A 21,080-nucleotide genomic window follows, 5' to 3' on the forward strand; every position below is an offset into this window, starting at 1 on the left:
AGGAGTAATCAGTAAAGGATCACGGCATACAATGTAAGTTTTTCTTTAGATAATAACTACCATTTAGAAGATCTGGTTCATTATTAACTTAAAGGCAAGCAGGAATTTACTGAAACATTTAGCACAATGACTGTTTCTGAGAATTATATTTACAAAAAAATAGGACTGCATAGATCAGAGTATTGCATTTAGAAACTGTGCAGTAATTTCCTCATTGTACTTAGTATAGTACAATGAGAATTTAATTCCCATAGTAAGCTTTGTTCGGAGTTTGCAGGCTTTCATAAGGGCTGTAATTTCCTAGAATTTCTAAAGAGATGATGTGATCAGCTTCTAAAAACAATTTATAAATCTGAAATAGTGTGTGATGGTACGTGGATATTCCAAGTTCATCATGGAGGGCTAACAGCAGTAGCTTTTAGGTATCTCATTTATTGTAAATAGAGGCCCTCCTTCCCCTCTGTGCCCCAGGTCTGTAAATATTTAAGAACTAGACACTAAGAACATTTACTGGGAAAAATGAAAATAAAAAGTCTGTTTATCACTTAATGGTTTATTTCACATTCTAGTAGTTGAAATAAAGAAGACAAGTGACTGTTGTTTAAGTCATGTTTTGAACAGGCTCTGGACACAGAAAGAAACAGCCTTATTTTTAGGAAAGAAAATTTTTACAAATACCTTACTTTAGCTGGCAGGCTGCAGGATCAGTCCTCCAGCAAACTTAACAGATTCTGGGCTATCTCTTAACTATTTTTTATGTAGAAAGTTTTTTTTTACCTAGGTAAGAGGAAGGCATTTAAATGAATGTTCATATAGTTGCTCTGTAATCTCATGGTGAAACATTAGTCTCTCTTAAGAAAGGGGATGAATAAAACAGTGTTTTTTGAGACTGTTACTCTTTGAAATTTATGAAATTATTTTAGAGTTTTGTAACTAGTATTTGTTAAAAATAGGAATTAGAATAAAAGTTCTAGGGTACATTTCACTAAGTAAGGATAAGTATTACCTTAGGAAACATTTACAATATATATGTGTGTGTATTTTGGTTCTGATGTAATATGCATTTCTTATTGAGGTTATAACCAATAGTTTGAGTCACTAGCTTAGAGGGCTACATAGACATCTCTGAAGCGTATTCATATGCTATTTTCTTTATCCTCTGGAGCTGATATTGCCCTAGAGAGTTTATTTCAGTATTGTCTTAAATTTTTCTTGCAAATATGAACTACTACTTTGTGTGAGCTTACAAAGTAACTGGAAGAACTAGGATTTGAATACAGACTTATAAGAGCTGAGGATACTGATGTGAGGAGATGTATTCTCTGGAAAAATACTAGGTAGCACTGCTGAGGCTAGAGGACTACCTCGCACCATAGCTTTCTCACTATCGTTATTTTTAAGTGCTGCAAAATAAAATACCCATACTCTATTTTCATTTTAGTCACAATGAAAGGTTAGGATGTTGAAAAATAAGTAAAAGATACAGAACAAAGCATGTATCTCTTTAGTAAAACTATAATTTGTTCAAGCTATAAAAAGTTTTCTACATGAGGGTTAATAAGTACTATTGGACCACTTTCACAGGAACTATCCATTTTAAGAGATAGTCTAAATTTCAATCAACACAAAAAATTCTTGATTTTTGAGTACTTCATATGTGTGTTATCAATGTAAAAAACAATTGCTTATAGTAACTGAAATTTAGTTAATTGCACTTTCTCATCTACAGTACCCATTAGGAAAACTTTTCTTTACCAGCCATCAATCCAACAGTGTACAGTGACTGCCCCATTCTACTGCAGGTATGGTCAGGTGTCAGTTACTAGCTAATTTCTTTTGGAACATGTAGAAATTTGTATAAAAAGGCTCCACCTGGGGGGCATTCATTATTAGTAGTATGAAAATCTAATGTCTTATAAAATTCCTCAACCTCCCTAACGAGGAAGACAAGTATAAAATATCACTGTTAAAATAGAAGCAAAGATGGGAAGGCCAAGAACAAACAATTTTAAAAGCATTATTCACAGTAAATGGTATAAAAGAGCAGCATATATGTTCATGAGATATGGACTAGCTTCTTTCCAGCCTGGCAAAGAAACTAGCCACTTGACATGAACACAGTTCACAGCAAAGCAGAATACAAATATACCAGACAAAAGAAAGAAAGAAGAGGTAGGGAAGTTCTTAAAGGCAAACGATTTATTTATCAGGTGTCAGAAGAAGATATCCGGATCATGTTTCTTTTGAGATACAAAATATTAGCATGTCTTGTAAATTAAGAGAGGACACCAAGGCCAAGATGTGTATATATACACACATAAATAATATACAAATATATAGTATTAATATACACATGTGTGTATACATTTTTGAATGTTTCTATTGGAAAAATGAAATGCAGCATTTTCTAACCACTTATTCCATTTTTAACTCAGAGCCAATTGATTTAAAGTCTGTTATCTCACAAACTCTTAAAGGTTTTGAGAAAGGGTAACTGGGCAAAGGTCAGTAAATTACATTCCTTTAATGTGTTTTGTGCTTAAAAGCTTTTATAATAAAATTAATATAGTATTCCAACTTCACATACAAGTTGAATGAGAAAACTTAATATACCCAAGGTATTCTAAGGATGACATACTGAATTGCAATCCACTTGTGGATTGAAACTAAAACTTGATATACACTTGCAGGAAGAAAGGCAGAAAAGCCTCCTATCAAAGCTGAAGGCAGAAAACCATGTTATTCCTGAAATTAAAATGTGAATTTTCAACTTTCAAACGAATTAGGAAGAAACATTCAAGAAAACATGGTATTTGTGCTTGAGGTCCGGGTTCAATCCTTACTACTTAAAAAAAAGATGGAAACTACAATTTCTCAGCCTTTTCTTCGCAAAGTAAACTGGACACAAGCACGAGTAAAAACAAGCTTATGGAGAAGAGATCCGGCGTTCTTCCCTTACCATTGTCACCAGAAGGCAACGGCACAGTGTTTGTTGGCATGGTATCAGAATTCACTTTTCCGTTTTCAAACGTGTCATTTTCAGTCTGCTGTAACTGCCAGTTGAGGCCAAAGAGATGCATTGCTGGGGGTAAAGAACAGAAGTTACTTAGAGGTTTGCCGCTTTTAGCTCCAAATGTAAATGGTAAACATGTTTTTAACATGTATGTAACAAGAATCACATGTATAGCTAAAATTTCCATTTTCTGAATTACCAAGGATAATTGCACAATAAAAATTATAAAACAGTTTCACAAACACATGCAGCTTACACACAAAACCATGCATATGGCAGCACTTCAATAATGATTTAATATTACCCAGATAATTGCTACCAGGAAAGTCTCAGGAAGGAATCCTTATTTGTTATAATTTGTCTGAGTTCCACTCCCCACCACCTTCTAAGTAGTCTGTAGAATGCTCTGTAACAGGATTTATTGAACATATTTGATCACAGGCCATCTGCATATTTAGAATGTTATATTATAAAAGCTATAGCTCTCAAGAGACATGATACTGTATGTTTAGAAAAGCAAACACTGATTTCACTGATTAATTTGTATATGAAATGATCAGAATGCATTCAGATCTATAAAATAACACTGGGATACCTTAAATTTAGAATGAGCAGTTTTTGAAAATATGACGTAGAACTCAATAGTGACACAAATTATAGAACATGCATATGCATCAGGTAATTTCATGTGTTTGATGTAGATATGATAGTAGTTTTATAAATTAAATAGTTATAAACTTATGAAAATTTTACACATATATTTAGTAACTTTAAAATATTTAAGAAACATAACTAGAGGACTATTTGATATAATTATAAATTTATAACTGAAATAATTTAAAATTTTAATATATTATTTAATATATTACTTTTCTCAATTTATCTAAAATATTTAGAATATGTCATTGTCATATTAACCATTAACAACTACTAAACATTCGTTTGTGCTTCATAAACTAGAGAAGTTATTTCCTGAGGAAAACTAAATATTCATAAAAAATCGCAAGGATGGTCATATGTACTACTGTATCATGAATGAGAACTGTATTGAAATTATTTTGCTTACTATACATATGGAAATTTACCTCAGGGAAGGACAAAGATGTGTTTTAAAAGTATTGTCAGAGGCAGTATGGTAACTACCACTGTAAGAGTACTGTTATTAAATATACAGTATACTATGTAGTGACACCATAAAATTGGCATAGTGGAACGAGCAGTGGCTTTGGCTGTAAACTTTTATACAATCCGCAGTCTAGGATTTCATGTTGGATAAATTACTGTGAAACATTAGGTTTACTTAAAAATGAGGCCGGCAGAGCAAAATGAAAGATAGACAATAGAAAGTAGGGAGATAGGTCTTTCTCAAATGGGAAGGGATCAAGAGATGGAAGGAGGGTGGAGAGAGGAAAGGAAGGGATGAAAGGATTAAGAAGTGTCATGTACATGTACCAACTCCCCATAAGGAATGTAATCATGTATTGCAAAAAATGTACTATAAAAAATAAAAACGTGGAAAAACAAAAAATGAGGCTTCTTAAAAGTATCTTATTTACCTGATGTGAAAATTCTTGTCAAAGTGTATGAAGGATAGCTGGCATGTAGTAGGACAGTTCTTACTATATAAGTACTTTATTTACTTATCCTAGACTCCAGGTCACAGAACTACTTTAAGTCAGTAAGTAGACCATGGTAAATTACAATAAACAATCCTTGCCTAAAAGCTCCTACCTACTGTAAAACACCTGTTCATCACTCAGATGTTAGGTGTAAATTTTTCTGAGAAACCTGCTCTGATTGGGCTGAGTGTTTTTCCTCAGAATATTCTAGTTAACTTTTGTACATAATTTAGAAAATACAAATAGGCCTAAGAATACAGTGCCCGGTATCTACTTGGTCTCAACAAGTAACTTGTCAACTAAATAAATTGAAATTAGAAGTACTTTTATTTTATGAAATTTCAAATTCTATGAAAACATTGTTGCATATAATATTAATTTAAAAAGTAAATACTAAAATATATAAATGTCTAATGGAGAGCATATTAAGTTCTTTAGTGTAGCACAGAAAAGAGTAGATAAGCAGCAGTCCAATATCTATGATTGACTGAATTTCAAAAACATCCAACAATTTTGGGACATCGCATGATCAGTCTCACACCCTTTTGTTAATATCTGATATAAAATCATTATAGGAAGAAATATACCAAATCTAGGTAGCTGCATCTGCCCTGTGTATGGGTAACAGATGCATATATTCACCTTCCTTGCTCAAGTTACAGTCTGCCATCAAATCCATTTAAGCACTGATTTTCACAGATTAAGATATAGGTTTTAGAATTCTTGAATTTATAACTTGTCATTCTGCAAAGAAGTATGACTTCATATGTCATCTTGCATTAAATCACATTATGTTTAACTGGCAAAATGTCAGGAGCTTTCTAAACATCTATCAGTGCATACATTTTCCAAGGTTTTGGATACTTTAGCAATTTCTGAACAAAATAATGGGAGCTAGTCTGCTTTAAGTTTTGGATGACATACTCTAGCACAGCAACAATAAATATAGGCCATTGCTGGCTTAAGTGGTTCCACTTCTGATTTTTTTTTGACTTTATGATGCTGCAAAAGCTATACACATTCAGTAGAATCCTACTTGGACTTTTGCATTTTCATTCTTTCCCTGGGCTAGAAACATGTGGCATGATATTCTCACAATGCCTGGCAATGTGATGGATCAGCCTCTCCCAATGAGCCTCACACTCAGCAGGGGAAACAACAGAGATTCTGCAGTGCACCATGTTGTTAAACCAGGATGTTTGGTAGGCTAGGTGTATGAAATTCATTTTTGACTCGATATTTTCAACCTTTTATCAGTGGGTCTGTCAGGATGTAATCCCACAGGATCCAATAGGATCAACATTTTCACCATGAACAATAGTTCCTCATCGAGATCTTTTAATATAAAAATATTTTCACGTGACAAATTTGTTCATATTATTGGTTACAGTAGAATTTGATGGGTAGAGATAATACATGGGATTGCACACAGATGTCAATATTAAAAGGTAATATACTGTTTCTGTTAGGAGAACTATTTTATTTTTTGCCAGATGGGTAACCATTACACTGGGCGAGTATAATGTTCTGGTTCTACTTAAAAAGCTGCATAATGAGAATCATGCGTAATAATATATCTTGTTTAATACTTCACTGAAAACAGAATAAGTTGCTTGTTCTTAGGATAGTATCTGTTTTGAAATTATCAGTGTTCCTATTTAGTGAAATTCTTGACAATGTGTATAATTTAAGACTTAAGTTATAAATGAGTTATTGGGGAGAAAGCAGCATACTCTTAAGTCATGAATGTTCCAGAAATTACTGAGCAGTGTTGTCATAAAACTATATGCAACATCTTGGCAGACAAATAAACAGAAAATTAGCTAAATAAAATACATGTGTAAATAAGATGGCTAAGTCCAATTCTTCATTCCTGAGCTGGATAGCAGATTTGAACCTATGGGAAGGGAAGTGCTGCCACTCTACAGGGCTGGTACCAAGGATCTTCTGTTCGTGCATATCCTGTGGGGGAGGGGCAAGACTGGGAAGTGGCAGCTGGTAGCTCTGTGCTCTGAGGAGTTCCTTCCCCCTCCCCTGTAGGAGCACAGCCTAGGTGAGGAAGTGCATGGTAGGAGCAGTACCAGGTATTCTCAGCAACAAAGTATTCTATTCCTCAGGCTCTGTCAGAACACTAGGATGCAATCGAAAAAGTCAGTGAACAACTGTCAGATACTATGCTAGGGCTTCTTTTGTATCATCTCAGTTAAGCTTCACGAATGCTTCATTAAATGTAAAAAAAATACAAAGTAAGAATTATGTAATACCATATTTATAAATTTTAAAGTTTTTGGAACATTTGTATAGATTTTGTCTTTAAAATTTATTCCTGATTTCATCTTTCACACTTTTTTATTGCAACTTTTATGTATACCTAGATGACTTTAATGAGAGACAGTGTGTGTGTGTGTGTGTGTGTGTGTGTGTGTTTGGCGGTGTTCGATACGTATCCAACATATTATGCAAGAGAGAATGGAATTTGTAGATGATAGCAATAATATGTATCTGTTCAGTGTGTTTTTCACATTTTAAAACACCTTGATGTCCCTTGTCTTCTACTAATATCCTGTGTGACAGGTATTATTCCTGCTGTATGGTGATGCAGTGTAGTGAGAACAGGTCAAGGACCTACCTCATGTCTTGTAAAGTCAGTGCATGGAGAAGACTCAGACCAGATCTGATCCTGTTTTAGGATTCATTTTTCCACACTGTGCTATTTCCCTACATATCTGAATTAAAACTGTTCACCCACATGAAAGTAATTTCAAAAGTTTTAATACAAATTGTGGCAAATATAATCAGTTGTCCACATGTTAAAACTGGCTTCTACATACAAGAATTTTACCAACTACATATGGTTGTAGTTTACAAGGTTGTTCATAAATTGGTTGTTTGGAATTAGTATGCGTTTTCTAATATTAAAAATCTTAGAAATAATGATTTGGTCCCCAGCTGGTCTATAAAAGTCTGTGTATATAGCCAATAGAAATATGCATAGCTATGGCACCAAGATGTCTGAACAAGAATGTTTTCAGAATCATATTTTGTAATAAGCCTAAAATGAAAACCCAGCTATGTGCTATCAGTGCAATGGGTAAACATATCAGTACATATGTATCCCATGGAATTCTCTACAGCAATGTAAAGGCTGCCAGATATAACACCGTGGACGAATCTCACAAACACAAAGCATTTAGTCTTGTAAAAAAGTGACTACTGTGTAAGTGCATGTACACAAAGTTCAGAGTCAGCAAAATCAACTGGAAAGAGTAAATAAATCACTGCAGGAATGAGACAGTCAGTGGGGTGAGGGGTGCATGGGGCTTCTTGAATGCTAGTAATCTGTCTGGGAGGTGTTTCTAGAGGTGTGTTCACTTATAATCACATGCTGCCCCAAATGTATATTACACTTGGATAACAAAACCTTTTAAAAGAAATCCAACACATAGCCTCCTTAATTGCTCCCTGCAAATGCTATTCTCTATAAGGTTACCTCTGGCAGTTAGTCATAGCCCCATGAGATAACTAGAGTCAGTGTATACAGAAGAATGGAAAATGGCCCTATTGGGGGGAGGGAAAGGGAGGAATGAGGAGAGGCTCACTAAGGCTTTCCGTTGTGCAAATCCTAGGCGTCAGGAGGAAAGCAATGTCACTAAACAAATGTGTGCAGAATGTTAATGACTGTCAGGCCATGGCTTTCCCAGGTTGATATATAGTTTGTAAACATAATGATGTGTCTGTCAAGGGTATAGAGAAATTGCAACCCCTGTGCACTTTTGGCAAGACTGTAAAATGTCGAAACCTCTACAGAAACAGTATGGTGACTCCTCAAAAACTTAAAAATAGAACTACTGTATGATCCTGGTTATACCCTGAACAATCAAAACTGAAGTCTCAAAAGGATATCTATGTGCCTATGTTCATACCAGCACTGTTCAAAATAGTCAACAGGTGAAGGTAACCCGGATATCCACTGACAGATGAATGAGTAAACAAACATATATATATGTATATATAATATATATATACATATATATATAATATAGTGGAATATTATTCAACCATGAAAAGAAAGAAATCTGATCATATGTGATAGCATGCATGAACCTTGAGGACACTGCGTTAAGTGAAATAAGGTATGAGAGTCACAAAAGACAAATACTATATGGATTCCACCTACATGGACTATCTAGCATTCTCAAATTCATAGATGTAGAATGTTGGCTAGTAAGGTGTAGCAGGGTGGGAGAAATGGGGGATTGTTTAACCAACACAGGGTTTCATTTCTGCATTGTGAACAAGTTTTGGGTATTTGCTGCACAACATGAATGGACTTAATCTTACTGAACTATACGCTTAAATGGTGATATTTATAAATTCGGGCTTTTTTAAAACAATTAAAAACAAAAACTATGACTGTTTGTCATTCCACAGAAAACCTCTTTTGCTAAGGTGAAAAAATATGGCTCTGACACAGCGTGAGCAACTTAACCCACAGGGTACCGAGTGACTGGCATGTGATGGTGACCGAACACAGAAGGTGTCCACATATAGCCCTCTCTAAGCAGTTTATCAGTCATTTGGATGATGGTATAAGCAAAAACATTATCAGCATGGAGATTACACAAGGCTTTGAGGGAAAGTATCAATATTATGCTTAATAACAGGTAAAAATTTTAAAGCGGCTCAATTCTGACTTCCTTCTAATTACTATGGAGTTTCTCTTTTTCCCTTTATGCACCTTACAGTGAATCTCAAAGGAAGTGGCCACACTGCAGTTTACAGTTCCTCACTACACGCTTTTTCTTTTCAGTTTGACTTGCCTTCCTACTTACACTAAAATCTCTTTCTCAAAGGGTATGTGTACCTCTTGAATGGCCACATCTGGCGGGTTTTTATCAGTATTCCCCGTTTACATTTCGGTTAGTTTGTCAACATTAGTCACCCACCTTCAATATTTCATCAGCCCCTGGCAATTCAGCTGTTCTCTTCCCAGGTCTCTAACTACTATTTTTCTGTTAACTTCATTGAATCTTTCTGTGGAAGTTACAAGGACAGTTCTTGAGTATTTCATAGAGTAGAGTTACTCGTCCCTGCCCCTTGGAAGCTATATGACTTTGTGTGGAATATAGTGTGGGCACCAACAGTATGTCTCATGTCTGGAAGAAAGCCTTAAGAAACCATGTATAATCCATTGCAGTTTCATGAAATGATCACAGAAATGTGATGAGTAGTGTTTTTCTTAGTCTGGGTCCTTCAGTGAGCACAACTACCTTACTGTCTTAGTTGTTACTTTTGTTGTTGCTGTGACAAAATACCCAACACCCAAGGTTAATGGAGGAAAGATTTATTTAGCTCAGTTTGTTGAGGTTTCAGTCCATAAACAGCTGGGTCCAAGGCAGGGTGGCACATGGCAGAGGGGCACTGCTGAGGAGAAACAGTCCATGGCGGCAGAAGACAGCAAAAGCAAGCAAGGGAGAGTGAGACAAGCCTTTCTGTCCCTTATATTGTATCCAGTCTACCAGGATGAGTGTGGTGCTAATCCAATCAGTGGACTGACCCAGTAATCACATACTCTTAATCCCAGCACTCTCAATCCCAGCAATGCAATACGAATCAATCACATGCTCTAGATTCAGTCACCTCCAAAAAAACCCTATGACCCCATGAGGCTTTGGGGGAGATATCTAGATGTAAACCATAACACTTGCTAAGAACTACACTGTACATATCATTTAAGCAAGAAATAAACCATCATGTTAAGCCATTGTAGTAAAATGCCTCTAAGATGCCTCCAAATAATCCCTGTCTCCTGGTATCCATTCCCTGGAATATTTCCCTCCTCTTAAGTGCAGGCCTGATTTAGTGACTAGCCTGTAATGGAAAGCATATGGTGGACATAATGGAATGTCTCTTCTGAGCTTAATTTATAAAGACTTCAGCTTCTATTTTGGTTGCCCGTTCTCTCTCTTGCAATGTTTACCCCAGGGAAAACCAGCTGTCATATCATAAATGAAGAATCTTGTATAGTGAGAGACTGAGATCTGCAAATAACCTTACAGTGAATTTGGAAACAGAGTCCTCCTGTACTAGTCGACCCTTCAGGTGACACTCCACCACCAGCCCTTATTTTGACTGCAATCTAAAAGAATATGAGGCAAAGGCACCAAGTGAAATTGGGACCAGATTTTATGACTTCTAGAAACTTGAGATAACAAATGTTTGCTGCTTCAAGCTGCTAAACTTGGGGTAATCTGGAATCTGCAATAATAACTGATAGTGCTATTGCTATTTTAGGGTTCTTTTTTACCATTTCATAAGCCATACCAGCAAACTTATACCACTCATACTTTCACGTATGCTTCAAAATATAGACATTCACTAAAGCCTTTCCTTGAACTTTCTTCCATCTCAATTGCTTTTAATCTTTCAATTCCATGTGAGTGCATGATGTGCCAGCTACTCTAAACTGCCAGCTTGACTGGATCAAGGGACACCTGGAAAAGTGATGGGCACAGGTGCATTATACTAATCCGTAGATTAATCTGCAGTTGGGAGGTGAGGCCCAGTTGGAAGAGTGGGGTCACTATGGGCATGCTGTTGGATGGTATCTCTCAATGGATACTCTTCCCTTGAGCTCTGCTTCCATTAGTAGCTATGTCCTGCCATGTCTTTCCATCATGATATTTCAGGCTTGGGGCCAGCTGACTGTGGACCGGACCTCTCAAACTATGCAAAAATACACCTCTCCTCCTTTAGGTTGTGGGTGTTGGGTATTTGCCCTAGTAATGGAAAAGCTTACCGATAAAGAAATTTGGTACCTGAGAAGTGCAGTTGTTGCTGTGGCCATATCTGACCACAAGCTTCAGAAGTCTTTGGAACTAGTTTGTGGGAGGAGTTTACAGAGAGTTTCCTGTGGAATAGAAGAGTGCTGGAGGATAGTAAACAGAGCTTGTTGGGTGATTCTGATTAGAGCTCAGAAGACGAGAGTTCTGAAAGCAATGTGAGTAGGAAAGGCCAGGGAGGTTTCAGGTGGAAATGGGGACTCTATTGGGAATTGGACTGGAAATCTTCCATGTTTCATTCTGGGAAAAAATTGTCATATATTTTGCCTGTGTCTTAAGACTTGGTGTGAGGCTGAATTTAAAAAGTGGACTGGTTGATCTGGTAGAGGAAATTTCAAGGCAAACTATCAGTTAGACTATGGGATGTGTACTGCTGGTTGCTTTTAGTCAGATTTATAGTGAGAATCAGGAACAAAAAAAGCAGAAAGATCTGAAAAAATTTGGCTTGAAAAGAACCAGGTATAAAGTTAGGGACAAAAGAGATATGTTGGCGAACAGATTAGTGCCATTAAGAAGACATCAAGTATATTAAACTGGAACAAGAAAGACTTCTTGAGGGCAACTCAGAAATCAGTAAGATCTGACCCATGACAGACTCATGGTGCAAAAGTGTAAACCTTTCATTTAAGAAGTGAGCCCTCGTGTTTCAGGCTGGAAAAAAAGCCACCTACTGAACTGGTTCTGTGATTTCATTTCACATTTCACCCTGTTTGGCCACCCTGGAACTCAGAGACCACTCTAGTCATGGTGCAAGGAGGACTGGCTATTGCTCATGCTGCCATGAAATCTTGGTGTCAGCCATGTGAGGATGCTTTTTCAGTCATGGAGAACACAAGAGTTAGGGGGTCCCAGAGGCTTCCACTCAGATTTTAAAGGGAAACCAGGGAAAAATGTGTGACAGTGTTGGAGTTTCCTGCCAAGAGGTGCTGAGAGGGCAGTATATGAAGCTGTGGGAAGGGGGGCACATCTACAATGTAGACTTCAGAGAGCTGGAGATGCCAAGAATGTGTAACATATGCTGAGGAAAGCTGCAGGTCTAGAACAGAGCTGGCCTAAGAGAGAGGTCATGCAGACTGCAACAGGCAAAGCCACAGGGGTGGGGCTGCCCCAACCCTTGGGCACTCACATCTCACCATCTTCCCCGGATGCCACATATGGAGCTAGGGGACTTATTGCTTACCTGTTGAGTTTATGTCTTTGGTCTTTGTGAACTCTTAGCTCAAAGTCCCAGAGAAAACTCTGACTTGGACTTTTGAAAAATGTTAGAACTGTTGAGATTTGAAGAAGAGATTATTGCAATCTGATTGTACACAAGATAGCTGTGTGATGTCAGATGAAATTATTCATTGGTCACTGTATTTATTTGGACTTTACTATGCTCTATTTTTTTTTTTTTTTTTTTTTTTTTTTTTTTGTTTTTCTTCTGGTACCAGGAATTGAACTCACGACCTTGTGCTTGCCAGGCAGGCGCTTTGCCACTGAGCTAAATCCCCAGCCCCTAGACTTTACTATGCTCTAAAGGAGATGTGACTCGGAGTCAGGTTGACAAGAGCTGAAATTCTGCCAGTTAATCCTAACCGCCAACACGACTGGATTAAGAGAGTCCTGGAAAGGGGATGGGCCCATGGGGTGCTATGCTCATACTCGTCCGCAGACGACTCCACTGATGTATGTGCCCAGCTGAATGTGCTGCTAGGAGGCGGGGCTGTCAGAGGCGATGGGTCCCTGGGGTCGTATCTCTGGAGGGTGCATCTTTCACGCCTGCTCTTCTCTTATACTTGGCTTCCCAGCCACCATGAAGTGAGTGGCTGTGCTTCATCATACCCTTCTGTCATGACGCTCCAGCCTCGGAGCCAGCTGACCACATACTGAAATCGCTGAAACTATTTTAAGTCACAGGTGTCAGGTACTTTGTACCAGCAAAGGGAAAAGCTGACCAATACCAATGACTTTCAAATATATATCTCTAATGCTGACTTCTTTCGGATTAACTCATGCTTCAAATCCGACATTTTACTATCAGACATACCTAGAAATCCTATGGTACCTTAACTTTATCATCATAATTATTTTTCCTTCTGAGTTCCCATTCTTTGTTTATGATAACAACTTAACCCGGCAATGAAGTCAGACAGGCCTGGCTTGAAACACAGGTCAATGGATTATGAACTGTTTGTGGCTGCGGGTAATCGCACAATCCCTCAAACCCTCCATTTTCTCTCCTACTAAGAAGAAATCATGAAATCTATTTTATAGATTCGCTGTACAGTTAAGTAAAGGCTATGTATATAAAGCATTTAGATCTGCAGAAATTACTCAAGTGATGCTGACTACTATTACTGGATCCTAAAATTGGAAATCCTGAAACTTTCCTTCCTTCCTCATCTTTTCATCCCATCAGCTGCTAGTCCAGCAATTGTTCTCCTAATCCCATCTGTTTTGTTTTCAGCACTGCTCCCTTATTTAAGGCTTTCATATGAATTTGTATGATTTAGTTTTTATTTTCACCAAGTTATATATGCACATAGGTTTATAAATTTTGTTATGCAAAACTGCAGTGTTGAATCCACTACCTAGTTTTCACATTCACCATCTCCAGGACTGGCGAAGTGGCTGTTAGGCCATTAGTAACTATTGAACCCTGCTACACCTAAACAGTCTACTCTAGATGTACAATTTTAAAGTTACTGTGCGGTGCTTTTGAGTTGTAGCCAATTTTTAAAAGTTATTTTTTATATAATTAAAAAATTCATGCTGTAGCTTCTTAGTTTTTGCTGCTATAGTTTTCATTTAATGTAGAGGAAAAAAACTCTCATAAATTCAAATGATTTTGAAACAATATGTTACTGAAGACCTGTAAGATGTTATGAAGGGATATCTTTCAGACTGAAAGTCTACTCAAGTGACAGGAGTTACCACATGCATTTCTTTTATTTTTTTAAGGCTGAAGAGGATGAACAAAACCCATGGTGTTATAGGTTTTTTTTTTTTTTTTTTCCCTCCTGCTCATATAAAGAGGGCATACCATTGTTTTTAACCAGTATATGTTGGTTTGACACTTGGAAGCCAGCATGCAGAACACTTGAAACCAAAAATGTGTAATTAAAGAAAATTATATACCACCAAGTAGCAAATTCAATGATATTTTTAGTTTCATGTTGGGAGAAAAGGTGCCAAATTTTGATCCTGTCCCTGGGGACCATGCTGCTGAAGTTGTTACCACAGCTACTATTATTTCTACTGGCACGTCTGAGTTCTCAGATCCTGCCAAATATGGATGGGAAAGAGGGGCGGCAACAGCTGGTGACAGAGTCCAGCAATCTGCCAGAACCTCGGAGCAAATTACAGGGGATGCTGTGAAGGGAACACAGAAGCAAGCACCCTTGCCATCAGAAACCTGAATGCAGTTAATGCCACCAGGAGCCTGAAGAGTCCACGCTGAGGTTTTGGCAACATGCAACACAGTTCTCCGCAGGCCTGACAGCACTGCCTAGGTGCTATTTAATACTACAAGATCAAGCAAACATTCTCACAAAAATAAAAAAGTATGAGATAATACGGAAGCACTGTCTAGTAAGCAAAGTGGACTTTAAAGATATCACCCCCAAAATATCTGCAATTCAGTTTTCTTTAGCCTCTAAAACCTTGAAAGTTCACTTAAACTAAAGTCGAGTTTCCTCTTCTTCTTCTTTTTTTTTTTTTTTGGTTTTTGGTTTTGGTTTTTCTCCGGTACCGGGAACCAAACTCACGACCTTGCACTTGCCAGGCAGGCGCTTTGCCGCTGAGCTAAATCCCCAGCCCCTGAGTTTCCTCTTCTTGTAATTCATCTTGCATTCACCATGGTGCACCTTCCTGAAGACAATATTTCTGAAAATAATTCATTAAGAACCTCTTAATAGAAGTAGTAAAAATAAATCTGGGGTTTGAGCTTTTGTAGCTAAAGACACTGTTTTCAACATTTGTCTGTGGTGTCTTGTGGAGTCTTTCCTTTATGTCAAAAGATACCTGAGTCCCAGCCTCAATTATGGCTTTACCTGGGTTTATATCTCCTATTTATATTTGAAAGATTTGATTTTTATATTTGAAAGAATTGCTTATATGATCCCTGAGATCTCTTCCAGATTTATACACTATGTCAATATATTTTCAAATATATTTAGGTTAAATCACTGAGCGTGTAAGAAAAAAGATCTGACATCAAGAAGGTATCAACACAGTAACCTGGCTGTGGTAGCACACACTGCAGTCCTGGCACTCTGGGAAGCAGGGACAGGAGGACAGCAAGTTCCAGCCCAGCACGGGCAGTCTGCTATGTCTCAAAATAAAAAGTATTTTTAAAAAGGGCCAGGGATGTAGTTCAATGTGAAGATCCTGGGTACAATCCCTAATACTACATAAAAACAAATAAATAACTCACAGATAAATAAAAGAAATAATAAAATAAAAGGAAATCAACATATTAGAAGACCAGTGTTCCTTTGTTTTTATTTTAAAAAGTATATTGCAGAGGGTTAAATTATCATCTTATACATGATGCCTTGGTATCACAGGTTTAGAAAGCATACCTTTTCCTTTTTTGTTTCATGAATACATACATATACATGATGCACATGTGGAATGATTAGATTTTAGAGAAAAACAAGAAAAATGACCTTTAATATAGAGCTATGATTTGATCTGATACATGCTTCCACAGTGCAACTGAGGTTTCTATGTAAAGCGAAAGCATATCATGTAAAGATTGCAGTTTGTAACTTGGACCCCTACTGGTCTAAACTGTCATTAGGAATACATAGTTTTCCATAAATTAGCTTTTGTTTTGGGTTTCCTGCTGTGTTTATATACATGTTGACAGAATGTGTTCAGCAACATTTTGGCGCTCTAATCCATTATTATTTGTTATTAACTTTTAAGGCTGATATTATTTCAACAGTCGATACCTTGCTGACCCAGATATGGTTATTTTAAAATTAATATTTTCTGAAAGTTTTCTTATTAATATGTACTCCAGTTATCATTAAGAGGAAGGGAATTATTCTCTTTGCCAACTAGAGGCTATTTTGACATTCAGTGGAATTAACACAGTGTAGCAAGTTCCTCTGAGAATTATAAGATGACATTCTTAAATCATAGCCTTTTATGAATGAACAGATTTTGGAGGGAAGGACTAGAAGAATGGCTGTTAATATTTTGTATTTTATGACTTTTCTCCTTCCCATCTTTTTAGCATGACATCATTCATGGAATTACATTGATTACTGAACTATGTTGATGAGAACAGCATTTTAACTTTGTAAGTTTGTTTCTGCCATACTTGACTCATATTTTTCATAAACTATATTAATTTAAAATTCTACTTTTAAAAATCATTACATTTTTTTCTTTCTTAACTCTGTAGATATAGTATAAGACATCCATAGATGCTGTTTAGGAAATTATAATTCCAGGTGTCCACTGACAGCCAATGCTGAAGGTGACAAAGTCTGAGGAAAATCAAGCTGCTATTTCTGTCACAGGGGGAATTAAGATTTCTAAGGAAGATATTATCCTAAATTTTCATCAAATTTATCTTGTTGCTGGGTCTGCTCACTCATTGAAAGAAGCATTCATTCTCTAATCTAATGGAAAGAACAACCCAATCACCTGTCTGAACAGGCCAGTCATTGTTAGGCTGGATAATCTTTGAGGCAATAGTTGCCAACATTAAAAAAAATACGATATCAAGGTTGATAAGGTATGCTTAAAAATACATGGTAAATATTTAAATTTTAAAAAGTATTACAGTAAAAGACGCATGGCTATTAATGCCCTCAAAATACTCCCTCTGACTTCAAACCACTTATCCTATTGTTTTTGCTTTCTCAGGCAGTTCTGGAAGTCACGAAGGTCTTTATGGCATTGTTGTGGCAGCCTCAATGTCCTGAGGTCATTCAAAACATTTACATTTCATGGTCATTCTGACTTTGAGGAAGGGCCAGAAATCACATGGTGCCAGATCCAATGAATCATGTAGATGAGGATGTACCATAAGGGTTTTATAAGCCTACCTTTCTGTTAGATGCCACTCACGGGGCAGCACCACTCACCCAATCTTGATCACAGTTCTTAAAGACATTCACGAAAGAGGACTTTCTCTTCAAAGTGAGGAGGAGTGTTCTGGTAGGCATTAATGGACATCATGTCTTTTACTGTAATAACTATTGTAAATTTAAATATTCACTGTATATTTTGATCACCTCTTCTATTTTAAGAACATACAAAATACAGAATGGAATAACTTACATGAATTGTGTAATATTCTGATTGCCAAAATACTGACTTTCCTACTATCATGAAATGTATGCAACAGAGCTTTCAATAGTGACAGTTGCTAGCAGCTTGGCCACTGAAAACCCCATGGCTGCAGCTCATAAGTCAAAGCTCACGGTCCTGACTCAATTTTCCTCTGGCTGCGTTTCTTCTCTAGTAGCTTTAAAAACCACACACCACGTTTATGTAACACATTTTGTATGTTTATGACTTAACTAAGCATAATATTTTTCTTCTTTTTGTTTTTGTTTTTTTACTTTTTAAAAACATATTGGGGAATATAGGATCTAAAAATTCCTTAAAATTTTAAGACACGTTAATCACATTGTTAAAAGATCCAACTACTAAAATAGGAAGATTCTTAGAGGAATGTTAGGATATCAAAATAAGGAAAAATCCAGAAAAACAGCCCCTTCACAATAGTCCTGTTCTCCTCCAATGGGTCACCTTTAAGAAAGATAGTATGACCCATTAAGAAAGATAGTATGACCACACATATGTGGTCACATATGTGTCCTCACATATACATTCATGTGCATGCATGTGATTTTTAAGTGGAAACTAACCAAATGAATGATCCTTCAGAAATCTAGGCACAGGCAGCTCATGTACTTTGTTCATCATCCAATTAAAAAAATTCAGTATGTTGACTGTCTACCTTCTTAAGTTCTGTGGAATGTGAGAAGCAAACTGCTGTGGAATGTACTTCATTTCTTGGGGATTACTCTACTACCTACCAGGTCCACGTCCTTGACAGTGTCATCTCACCTTCTGGAAGGGTGGGAAAAGGTCTTGGGAAGCCAATGTTTTCATGACTCCTGATTCATCTGGGATCACTTGGAAAGCACTTTTCCTTAATTATTAACTTAACTAATATTAATGGTTATTTATGGAGCATCTGCGAAAATGTACTTCAAAGCAAAATTCAGAGGAAACTTCAGTCTTTGATCCCCAGGAGACTTGTTTGCAGTACCAGCTTGCTTTCTGTATTTGGTGGTCTCACTCTCCTTACCTAAAAATAAATGTCCCACTTTCCCATTTTAAACATGCAATGCTTCTCAACGTGTGATGCTTTTTTTAGGATCAGAGGAATTTCTGTGAAGAAGCAAAAACCTTCTAACAACATTTTTACCCTAAAAACATAAAATAATTGTAAAACTGGTGATTACTCGAAATAACTGAAATAATACGGTTAGTTTTATAGACACACAGGCTCAGTAACTGTGTCATGCAGTAGCTTTTAAAACTAGAAATGTAGTTAATGAAAAGATTAAGGATCTAGAATGAAATAAGGGACCCAAAGGAAGAGACCTAGAGCATTTTCAGTCCCCCCAGCAATGATTTCCATACATTTTCTAAAAAATGTACTTATATCCTTTATGACATTGCTTAAAACCTTCTGGAGTATTATTTTATAAATATTTTACATTTATATATTCAGTGCAGTTTTCTTTGAAATGAATGACATAAATGTTAATGTATTTACTTTAAAAGAAAATTTTATAGCATTAATGTAGAGAAAAAAATCAGTGTTTCTTAGAACAAATAGAAGGTAACAATAAGAATAAATGAAACGAACTGTAGACAGTATTAAAATTTAGGTAGAAACTCTTGCCGGAAAAACAGCCCTTTCTTTGTGAATGAAGAATTAAAGACAGGTTTCAGAGGCATTAAAACAGCTATGAGACCTCTCTCATGACATGATCAGACAGAACAGAATGAGAATTCAAAACTGAATAAATCCCTCATTTTGTCACTCAGTGTTACTCATTATCCTATCCATGTACCACCTGTAAATTATTAAATCTTGTAAGAAAAAATGCCTTACGCTATAATGGGGAAAGTTCTAGAATCAGATAAGGGGACTGGTTTATGATTCCCTTTCTAAATATTTACTGACCCTAATAATGAAAGTCACTGATTCCCTTGCTGTAAAAGTTTTCTTTTTAAATCTGTGGACAATAATATTGGGTTTACTAGGTTGTTATACGAGACAATAATAGCAGCTAAAATTAACTGAGTATTTACATGTTGCAAGGCATATTAATAATTTTGTTAAATAGTCCCCAAAGGTATATTATTGTTCAACCTGTTTATACTGATGAGGAAATTCAAGTTTATGGAAATTAAGTCCCCTGCTCAAAATTATAGTTAGAAAATGACACAGGTGTATACAAACTCAAATCATCTTGACGCTCTAGGAGTTGGTACTTATAAGCAGTATTCAAAAATGCACTGTAATGTGATATGTAAATTTGATATATTTTGCCACATAAGACTACGGTATCATTGTACTAATGTTTTATGTCTTCCTTATCTTTGTGATTTCATTATTTAGAAAGATAGTTAAATTTAATGGAATTAAATTGACTGTGATATTAGAAATGATTAAAATAAGAAACATACAAAAAACAAAAACCCAAAAGGTATAAAGCAACCCGTATCATTTCCTTTCAGAAGCAAGAGCTTCATATTTCAGAAATTATGTGTAGGAATTGTCTATGCAATCCTGGATATCACTGTGTCATCCTGGGAAGTGGAGGATGATACCTGAAAGGCCTCCTCTCCTTCCCAGCAGAAGAGCCTTATTGCAAGTGCTGGAGAGGAGAAAGTGCTCCCTGCTGAAGGAAGAACTAGAGAGGATCAGCCTGTGGCTGAATGAAGTACTAGGGTGAAAAGAAAATCCCAGAGAAAGTGCCCTTGTCACGTCAGGCTCTGTGGCAGGGAAAGCTGGTAGGAGAGGAACACTGCTTTTCTCTTTTGAAACATGGATAAGCCACTAGAATGAAATCTAACAGGGTAAGAGGAAAGCTCTTAGCATTACACAAGTCAACAAAAAAACTGAGTATTTTCTCAGGAGACATGTAAGTACTACGCAGAAGTGCATTCAGCTAAAAATTATAATTGTTGAGTCCCTGTTTCTGTGCTAAAAATGCACAATCAGAGGGTTTCAAAGTAATGTTCTTTCTACCTTTAGGCTGAACTCAGTATTGGAAATTGGACATACTGACATCTTTGGAGATCAAATACAAAACATGACTGTTAACTCCAAACAGTTTTTTTAAATACAAACCAAACACATGCACGTGTACACACACACAAAGTTTTAAAAAAATTCTTTGATATTGATTAACAGGGCTCTTATGGATATTTGAAAAGAACTTTAACAGTTTTAAAAGCCATTCTGGGGATGTACTTAAAATAAAACATGTATGTTTGTTATCTGAAATTGATAGAAAGGAACAAACAGAAAAAAGCTATAAACCCTGGTGACAATTTCAGATGTAATTATCTAGA

The 21,080-nt window shown here is 36.4% G+C and overlaps 1 protein-coding gene across 2 annotated transcripts in view; it reads right to left on the bottom strand.

The window, feature by feature from the left end:
• Tenm3 (teneurin transmembrane protein 3) overlaps positions 1 to 21,080 on the bottom strand; it is a 613,899-nt gene that overhangs the window by 134,128 nt on the left and 458,691 nt on the right. For both annotated transcript variants that reach the window (XM_013513154.1, XM_013513152.1), the window contains exon 6: positions 2,960 to 3,082. In XM_013513154.1, coding sequence (XP_013368608.1) covers positions 2,960 to 3,082 — 123 coding nt within the window. The remainder of the gene's footprint in view (positions 1 to 2,959; positions 3,083 to 21,080) is intronic.

This window comes from Chinchilla lanigera, unplaced genomic scaffold (assembly GCF_000276665.1).
Source record: "Chinchilla lanigera isolate Chin_1 unplaced genomic scaffold, ChiLan1.0 scaffold00002, whole genome shotgun sequence".
NCBI classification, from domain to species: Eukaryota; Metazoa; Chordata; class Mammalia; order Rodentia; family Chinchillidae; genus Chinchilla; species Chinchilla lanigera.